We start from the raw sequence: 9,872 nt of genomic DNA, 5'->3' as shown, positions 1-9,872 counted from the left end.
AAATTATACAAAATAATAATTAAGTAACAATAATTTTGAAAAGGAAATTGATATATGTTGTAATTTATTGTTTTTGTATGAGGACTTGTATTGCTGAAATTGGTCGCATGACAATTACTTTGAATCACTCAATTTTATTATACTTACGCATTTTTGAGTATAGTTTTTGGGCTTATGCCCCAAACCCACTGTACTGTTTTTTTTATTTTTTAAATTCCTTTAAAACCTTTTGGAAATATTTTATAGTTCTATCATCGTTATTATTATTGTGTATTTATTTTCTAACACGGAAACTTACTCAAAACATTAATGTAAGTTGTGTCATTTATTTGTCTTGTGCTATTAAAACTGTCTATTGAAATAAGAAAAAAAATGGACCCTGATGATATTGTGACGTTTAGTGTACTTTTTCAAACAGTCGCCTATTGTAAACACAATTTTATGTAAAAAAAAATATGCATCTAAAAACCAAAACAACATCATTTAATTTGATTTTAAAAATTCATTAATTAAATAAAATTTCGGACAAATAAAAAAAAATATATATATCTAAAATGAAACAAATACATTTTACAGACTCCGACCAATTGATTTAAATGAAATACATACCGGTACAATAAAATAAAATGTTAAATTATAATTATCAATGATCAAAATTAGGATTTAATGTTAAGCAGAGAAAATTACTTGCTAATAAAAAAAAAATATTTCGCTATTTATAAATCATAAATAAAAGTATAAATTTTGTACATAAATCATTTTGTTTATAGGAATTTTTTTTTTTTAATTTGGAGTAATTTTATTTACTAGTGCACCCGGTTGTTAACTTTACAACCAATAAATTAGCAATAACCTAACCAATGAATATAATACGTTTATAAGTCATAAGTAAAATTTTGACCAATGTGTTAGAATTACATCAGAAATATCAAACCATGATTTTGCCTTTTTTCAATCAATTTTCAAAGCACAGCACAAATAAATATTACAACTTATGTGTTTTGAATACGTTTCCGTGTTAAAAAACAAACATCACATCGAACCATATTTTTTCTTACTTCAATAAATTGATTTAAAAGCTCAAAACAAATAAATAACACAATCCTTGTGTTTTAATACGTTTCCGTGTTGGAAAACAAACATCTCATTAATCCATTTTTTTCTTATTTCAATAATTTCTATTAAAAGCACAAGACAAATAATAAATACCTACCACGTGTATTTTAAATATGTTTTCGTGTTAGAACACAAATTTAGTCTTATTTAAAAAAAATAATAATAACAATGGCAAAACGTCATATTTCCTATAATAAATCAGTATTCCCAACTATGATTTCTTAAAATGTTTATATTGTGATATTTTGCGTACATTTTAATGTAAATCAATAATGTCCTGATCATAGTATGGGATTTTAGTCAGCACATAAGGCAAGTTGTTTCATTTATTTGTCTTGTGACATTAAAACTAAAACAAACTATGTCTTTTGAATACGTTTCCGTGATGGAAAACAAACATCACATCAAAAATATCTTTCTTTTCTTATTTCAATAAGTAAAAGCACAACAAGTATAAATCTAACAGCTTATGTGTTTTTAATATGTTTCCGCGTTAGAAAACAAACAACGCATCAAACCATATTTTTCCTATTTCAATAAACTGTTTTAAAAGCCCAAGAAAAATAAATAATATAACTTCTTTGTTTTGAATACGTTTCCGTGTTAGAAAAAACAGATCACATCAATCTATAATTTTCTTTATTTCAATAAATTATTCTAACAGCCCAAGTCAAATAAATAACAAACCCATGTGTTTTAAGAAAAACGTTTCCGTGTTAGAAAACAAACATTTCACCAATTAATTTTTTTTCCTTTTTTAAAAAATTGTTTTGAAAGCACAAGACAAATAATAAATAACACAATTTTGTGCAGCACATTTATATGTATATAACGTAAGCAATTGTTTTGTTGCTCTAGTAAAGTATATACTAAGATATTACTAAGTACATTTTTAAGATATTTTTTAACAATATGAATTTCAAAAGTGTAATTCTGATTATAACAACTGTGTTATACATAATCATATCTATTGCTAAAGGTAGGTACATAAAAGACATTTAGTTTACAAATGTAACAATAATGAGGTTGTGTTAAAATTAAATGTTTTTCCATAGGAGTAAAATATTTTTAGCATGACATCTGAGGATTTTTTTAGAAAAATAAATTCAGCACTATATATAGTCATTAAGTTATTTATATTATACAAATCTATTTTTAATGTTTCAAAGTGTTAATGAATTATATATATAAAAAAAAAAAAAAATCGTTCCATTGTTTTTCGCTGATTTGATTTCAATGACTGATATAACTTTTTTTTTCGATAAAGTATAATAGCAGTTTTAAAATACTTCATATACCTTTATAATAATATTTAAGTAAACCCGTATTGTTGACCCATATTAAATAGGAAGTTGAAAACCACATATTTAGGAATGTTTGTTAGATACTGTTAATAAATAAATAAATACAAATTACTTTTTTTTGTAGCTCCTCTAGTAAAAGTTATTACAGTCGTATATAAAATTATATGGTCATTAGTAATATTATATAATTTTCTATATCCAGTAATAAAATTATTTTACATATAACTTATACGTGAAACATATTATTATACATGGCTATAATAAAACTAAACGCTTTTGGATTAAAATTTAAAATATATAATTTATACACAAGGATAAAAAAAAAATATTTAAGTAATTTTTTTTTTCAATATTTTAGGTCACCCGGGAGGAAGTAAGTTAATGGATAATATCAGTTTATGTGCTTTACAAAATATATACTAGCAGTTTTCATTTGTTTTCAATAAAGCTTAAAATGTGTATAAAATGCTACAAATGCCTTAAATTATCGAAAATAAGAATACGTTTGCCAAGTTCATAAGCACATTGTATAATTTTGTATATCCAGTTATAATATTATTTTAAGAATATTACATGTGGCTATAATAAAATTAAAGCTTTTGGATTACAATTAAAGTATATAATTTATACACAAGGCTAAAAAGAAATATTAAAGTAATTTTTTTTTTCTCAAAATTTCAGGTACCCGCCCCGTTGGTAAGTTAATTGATAATATCGGTTTATATGCTTTACACATTTACTAGCAGTTTCAAAATTGTTTTCAATAAAGCTTAAAATGTGTATAAAATGCTACAAATGCCTTAAATTGTGGAAAACAAGAATACGTTTGCCATGTTCATAAACATATTGTATAATTTTGCATATCCAGTTATAATATTATTTTAAGAATATTACATGTGGCTACAAGAAAATTAAATGGTTTTGGATCAAAATAAATATAAATCATTTAGACGAATAATGCACTAGGATAAAATAAAATATTTAAATAATTTTTTTTTTGATTTTTCAGTGAGCGAACAATGTAGAATTAACAGACCATTCTTGGTGGTGGTACCACTAGCACAAATTCCACCACCACCACCACAAAATCCAGCACAACAACCACCACCACCACAAAATCCAGCACAACAACACCACCACCACAAAATCCAGCACCACGACCATAAATGTATAATACAATATGTATTTTTATCATTCGTTTTTCAAAACGACTAAAATTAATGCTGAAAATGTTTAATTATTATATTTAAATTTTTTTATAAACGATTATTTTACACATATAATTTTTTGATATTTTAAAATCACAATTATTTCGAAACTAAAACAATGGATACTAGTAAATCCTAAGATTTTAGTTAAAATGGAAACGCCTCGTACTTCGTAATAATTTATAAAGAAGCCTAACTTAATTTAAATTAAAATCCATGTGTAAGCTTATTTTAAATAAACGATTTTTTTAAACAATATATTAATATTTTTTTTTTTTAGCTGAAAACTTACCCTTGCTAACGACAGTTAAATTTACAAACAAAACGGCAGTATCCAAAATCGGTGTCGCATTCTGAAAATTCATATGCTCACTATATATGTATTGTATACTGTAAAATGTTCATCTTTGTTTATCATAATTGTGTATCAAACTTCAGATTTATCTAATAACAATGTAAACCAAATAACATATATTTTGTTACCTATCGTGTAAATGATATTATGTCTATTACTTGTACCAATAAAAATAATATTCACCGAATAGGTAAATTTGTGTTTTATTGTTACGGACCCACCCTTTTCAGGGCTAATAGATACATATATATATATATATATATGTAAAATAATGTCGAATAATATTTTATTTGAATAATAATTTTTTTTAAATATAAACAAGTAAGTAGCTGTTTCATTACTCTAGTTTCTAATTTAGTAATTTTTATTTACATAATTTGACTAGCGGATTTTACCGATTTTTTTTCCTCCAAATTATCCACCAAAGCAATATAAAATAAAATTGTATTAATCTGTTAGAAATAATGTTTTTTTTTAAATGGGTGAATCATTTAACAAGTATAGAAAAGTCTTTATCTGTTTTCAAACTATTGTCGGATCAAAGTAAAGTTTTTTTTTCGTAGAATGAAAATTATTGTATAATGTAAAATATATAAGATGAAATTTTAAAATATTTACACCTAAACATATTACATACAAATAAAAGTTGATAACTTTTTTAAAAGTTTGTTTTAAAAGATAACCCTTACAAGAAAGCTTAATGTGATCATCAAAGTCTTGTAAAAAAACAATATTAAAAGAAGTACGCAATTAAAAAAAAATTCCCATATTTTCAAAACGTATTACTCTTAAAGCGTTCAATATACTGTTTAATTTAAAACCATGATGTACTTTGTGTTTTATAGTGTAAAAAACTATTAATCAAAAATCCAAGATCCAAAAGTCGTTTCGCACGGCGTAAAATTTGACATGGAACTGATGTATTATTATTTTAGAAAAGGCTAATATTATAATTACTAAACAAACGCAGAAAAAGTACATTTATACAGCAATACAAGTAAAACAACTATGGATGATAATATGCAAGAATATTTCAAAAACTTCTATCTATTCTTCAAGTAAGTCATAAGTGAGCTGTTATTATTTAATGCGCTCCGTACAATTATTATTATCGATTAATGTTTTCATTTTGATGCGCCTTTTCAAGTAGCGTACCCGGTCTCCATGGTGTATGCACTTTTTCCCTAATATTGTACTTATTAATTATTTAAACTATTTGGGGCAAATTACAACAATTTCCTGTTAAATATTAGAAAATCAATATTATAATAAAAACAATAGTTGATTATTACAAAAACCAGTACAGTTGTGTTTGATCTGTTTGCCTTCTTGAAAACCCGCGACAGTTTACCTCCATGCTGCGATGTACCTCCACCTGTGGCATTCGCTCCTTATCACACACTTTATATCACAAATCTGTCTAGAAAATGTTTGCGTAATGCGTGCACTACGTTGTTGTGTAGTTTGCATTAAAATCACAATTATTATTAAATTATCAAATACAAATATTGTTGGTGTTATTAATTGAGATTTCTTTTTGTACTCTCACCTTTCTTTAGTTAAATTAGATTTAGCGTCGTAAGTACAATTTGTTTTCATTAGTGTTGCTACCTACGGGTTCGATTCGTGAAAATCTCTAGATTTTTATTCATAATAACTTTCTAAATTCTGTGGTAAATACCTAACGTGTTGCGTTGTGTTTCGTTGTTTCGTTTCAATTTAGTTTTGTATTACCTGTTAATCATTTATTAAACATTTTTAGTAGCAGCCCTGGACAGCGGTTTACGGTTCTACGTTGCGTGAGTACCTACCGTTTTGTATTTTTAATTTATTTACATCATAGCCGTATTTTCTGTCTTCAATTGAATTAGAATACTGCTTGTGAATAAATAGAATCATGATTTATATGTGTTTGTTTATTACTTATTATTTACTCTGAGTTCAGTTGAATGACACAGGATCAATGCCACTATCAATTGTTCAAGTTGGCAAGATTTTTTTTTCGTAAAGCATTTGAGATACAGTTTTATTTAAATTTAGGCACTTAGATGTGTTTGCTAGTAATTTTTTATTTAACCTTGTCTTTATAATTAAAAACTAATTGTTTTGTGTATCTTAAATATGTTTTAGGTAAGCTAACTTTACAATTAGTTAACAATCAAACACAGAAAAGTTACATCTATAACATATACTGTAATACAAGCTAAACAATTATGGAAGTTATTATGCAAGAACACTTTGAAAAAATGTATCAATTCTATGAGTAAGTCATTAACTGATAAGCTTTTGTACAAGTATAATTTATTACCGACTAATGTTTGTATTTTTATGGTGCCCTTTCAAATAATATAGCAGAGTCCTGGGGTGTACCACATTTTTATCGTGAACTAGTCAATATTACTTAGAGTTTAATAAGAAATTTAATTTTTTATTTTTTTTTTGTTTGTTATGGGGATGGGCTGATACCACTTTTTACCAATACCCGAAATTCTGATATATACTTATTCCGTAAATACTTTAACTTCTTTTTTATTATGTAAAACAATAATTAAAAATGTACTTCATTTGTAAATGAAAATACAAATGGTGTTAATTGAATTTTAAAATCTTATAGTTCAACTTTTCATTTAAAAATTATGTGTCATTTATTTTACATAATCCAAATATCAAAACTTATATTTTGGCTATTTCAAGAGCATTACCTAATTAATTTTTTTTAGTTTATGCTACGAATAAACGAGGAGAAAAAAGGTTTTTAAACATTATTATCAATATTTAAATAATCTTTTTAATTATCAATAACATATTTTTGCAGTATTTTAAGATAATTTTGTAAAAAAAAAAAGGTTTTTCTTCCACATTTATGTATACTTATTGCATATTTTGATATTGCTTTTCAGAAAACGTTTTATTAAAATATTAATCTTATAGTCATTTATAGATACTATTGCAAATAAATACGTTAATACGAATACTTTTTTCTAGGGAAAAAGAATTTTGTGATGTAACATTAGTTACAGACGAAGGCTTAAAAATAGAAGCACACAGAAATATATTGGCCTCTGCGAGTTATGTATTTTATACAATGTTCAGTGGACAGTTTCTAGAAAGAAACAATAAAGAGATTCTTATAAAAGATATAGATTCTGAAATTTTAGAATTAGTTGTCAAATTTGCATATACTTGTAAATTGGATATTAAAGAAAAAAATTGTGAGGTAGATGCATAAGGATATACAATTTAATAAATATTACTCTATTTTTAATTACTTGTTATTAATTTTTTTAGAAACTGTTGATGGCTGCTGATATGTATCGTCTAAAATATATAGAAGAGTTATGTTTTAAATATATTAAAGAAAACGTAAATCCTACAAATTGTGTTAGTTTTATGAAAACTTCCAAATTAATATCAGACAAAAAGACTTACAATTTTTGTTGGTCATATTTTTTAAACCATTTCACGTGAGTAATCAGTTTCGACGTATTATGATCGCAACATTTTTTTTAAATAATCGAATAATAAAACAAATTTTTCAGTACAATTGTGAATTCGGATCAAGCATTAGAAACACTTTATGACTTTGAGTTTGATGATGTTGTCGAGTTTATAAGATGTGATGATTTAGTAATCGATTCTGAGGAAAAGGTATAATTATTGTTACTTAAAAAGAAAGAAAAAAAATTACTTGTTTTAATGTTGGTTCTGTTGCAATTATTTATGAGTTTTATTTTAGATATTCGATTTTATCATTGGTTGGATACGCTATAACACAGATGAACGTTATGACTTGTTACCGGATGTTATGAAATATTTACGGTTGCCTTTATTTTCAAAAGAAGGACTACAAAAGATTTATAATGAACCATTAGTGATAAATAATAATGACGGTAAGTATATATAGTTGCTATTCCAATCAGGGTAGCATTCAATCTAAATGGTGCCCTTTATTTTGTACATGCAATAGCGCCTATAGGTGAAATATATATTATTGATGTGTCTTTTAATAAATATTATTATTGTTATGCTTTTTTAGTTATGAGAGGAATGTTAGAAAATATAATTTCTTACGACAACCCAAAACCATTATATACTCTAGGAAGATCTACTCAAATTGAATCAAACGTATGTAGACATTTTTAAACTAGATTTTTACATGTTATAGGTACACAATAATTGTACTAATTATGTGCTTGTATCAACTGACATTTTTATATATGCTTATGCAGATTATTTTTGCAATTACTGGTCATACAAACAGTAGTAGATAGTAATGTAAATTACATGGATATCAGAAACGATAATAACTTAAAATGGAAATCAAGCGATCATTTATTTTTTTTGCCTCCCCGTATATACACAACGATGGTATCCTCTGAAAATGGAATAATACTTGCCATTGGTGGTTTAAGTTTGTCTGGTGATGATGTTAATGATAAAAATCTTGTAGACGAGCTTGATCTTAAGTCAGAATCAAAACGATGGGTTTCTACAAGGCCATTGAACCAACCACGACAAACGTTTGCTGTTTGTACTTACAAGCAAAACATATATGTTGTAAGTTTTAATTTGATTGCAGTTAATATAACAAATACACATTGTTTACAAGAAATTTTTTTTAATTTTTTTATTAAGGTTGGAGGCAAAGATCTAACATCTAACCGTTTTTTGTATTCTGTAGAATACTATAATACAAATTCAAAAGTATGGACCAAAATTACTGAACCAATGCCCACGGCGCGAGAATCCTGCAGTGCTACAATATTTAACAATAAATTATATGTTGTAAGTAAACACAATTGAACCTTAAATACCATGCCTAACTACTAAACAAGTTTCTACTTATATTTTATTATATTGCATTACAAAATAATTGTAAAATATTTATTTAACAAGCATATTTATTATGGTTTATAAGCATTTTAATAAAGTTTCATTGTTTTGTGTAGTTTGGTGGATGTAATGATCGTGGTCCTCTTGCAACTGTAGAGTACTATGATTTTGAAAAAAAACACTGGAAACAACTAGATCCTATGCCGATTCGTAATTATAACATGATTATATTAAGAAAAGAAAACGTCATTTATCTAATTGGTGGTGATGAAGAATTTCGATTTTTTAAATTCGATTTGCAATATTTTAAATGGGATGAAATGCCTAACATGAACAAAGAATGTGAAAGTTATTACTCAAGTCTGTATATAATTAATCAAGTATATAATACATTTTTTTACTAACAAATATTATAACATGCAGGTATTGTTATCATGAGAAACGACTTCTTCGAGTTTAAAAATATTGGAGGAGAACTTACTTGTGAAAAATATGACAGAGTAATAAATCAGTGGCAGTTGGTTGACAAGGCAGGAGACTTAATATCCCAAACAGAGAATATCATTACTTTCAATGATATTACTCTTAAATCCTATGGTATTCAATTATAATACTTTTTTTTTTAAATACCTTTTTGTGAATTCAATTTAGTCTTAAAATTATTTACACATTTTGTTGTTGATGATTTATTTATATTTGTTAATACTTTTGGATAACTTCTGTGTGAAAGATATGACACAAAGCAACCATGACATCTGGGTCAGGGCAGAAGAGACATCAAATGTTTTTGTTATAATATTTCTTTTAGTGTTGTTACTCTGAAATCATACTATGTTATTCACTTATAATATTACTTTTTATTTAATTAAATCATGTGAGTAAAAATTAGTTTTAAAATTATTTATTTTTTTGGCCTTTACTTTCGATTACAAACTATGTATTATAACGTAAGAGGTTGCAATATATTGGAACAGGTGGATAGGAATTCGTTGGTTAGCTCCTACTGCGTAGTACCTCTAATTTATTTTTCATTTGTAATTATTAATTATCCAGACT

At 25.7% G+C, this 9,872-nt stretch overlaps 2 protein-coding genes across 2 annotated transcripts in view; both read left to right on the top strand.

Annotated features, from left to right (window-relative positions):
- The first annotated feature begins 5,431 nt into the window (after nt 1-5,431).
- LOC126833902 (kelch-like protein 2) overlaps nt 5,432-9,872 on the top strand; it is a 101,303-nt gene continuing 96,862 nt past the window's right edge. The window contains exon 1 of the mRNA XM_050565483.1: nt 5,432-5,782. The gene's annotated coding sequence lies outside the window, so the exon portion shown is untranslated. The remainder of the gene's footprint in view (nt 5,783-9,872) is intronic.
- Nucleotides 8,349-9,742, top strand: LOC126833805 (kelch-like protein 2). Its single transcript, XM_050565349.1, has 4 exons — nt 8,349-8,540; nt 8,619-8,768; nt 8,933-9,176; nt 9,240-9,742. Exons 1-4 carry the CDS (start codon nt 8,349-8,351, stop codon nt 9,425-9,427), a joined length of 774 nt encoding a protein of 257 aa, XP_050421306.1. The 3' UTR covers nt 9,428-9,742.

The sequence above is a fragment of the Adelges cooleyi genome, unplaced genomic scaffold (assembly GCF_023614345.1).
Source record: "Adelges cooleyi isolate 19-005CV unplaced genomic scaffold, UGA_ACOO_1.1 ACOO_flye_CR_arks_rails_tigmint_CR_PRNA_2, whole genome shotgun sequence".
Taxonomy (NCBI): domain Eukaryota; kingdom Metazoa; phylum Arthropoda; class Insecta; order Hemiptera; family Adelgidae; genus Adelges; species Adelges cooleyi.
The sequence above is the reverse complement of the archived record's forward strand: the minus strand, read 5'-3'. Positions and strand labels throughout refer to the sequence as shown.

Excerpts from the sequence above, each read along its gene's own strand:
- LOC126833805 (XM_050565349.1), top strand. The coding sequence starts at position 8,349 with ATGGTATCCTCTGAAAATGGAATAATACTTGCCATTGGTGGTTTAAGT. Across the intron at positions 8,769-8,932 it reads TTAACAATAAATTATATGTT|TTTGGTGGATGTAATGATCG; the intron begins GTAAGTAAACAC and ends TGTTTTGTGTAG. Across the intron at positions 9,177-9,239 it reads ATGTGAAAGTTATTACTCAA|GTATTGTTATCATGAGAAAC; the intron begins GTCTGTATATAA and ends TATAACATGCAG.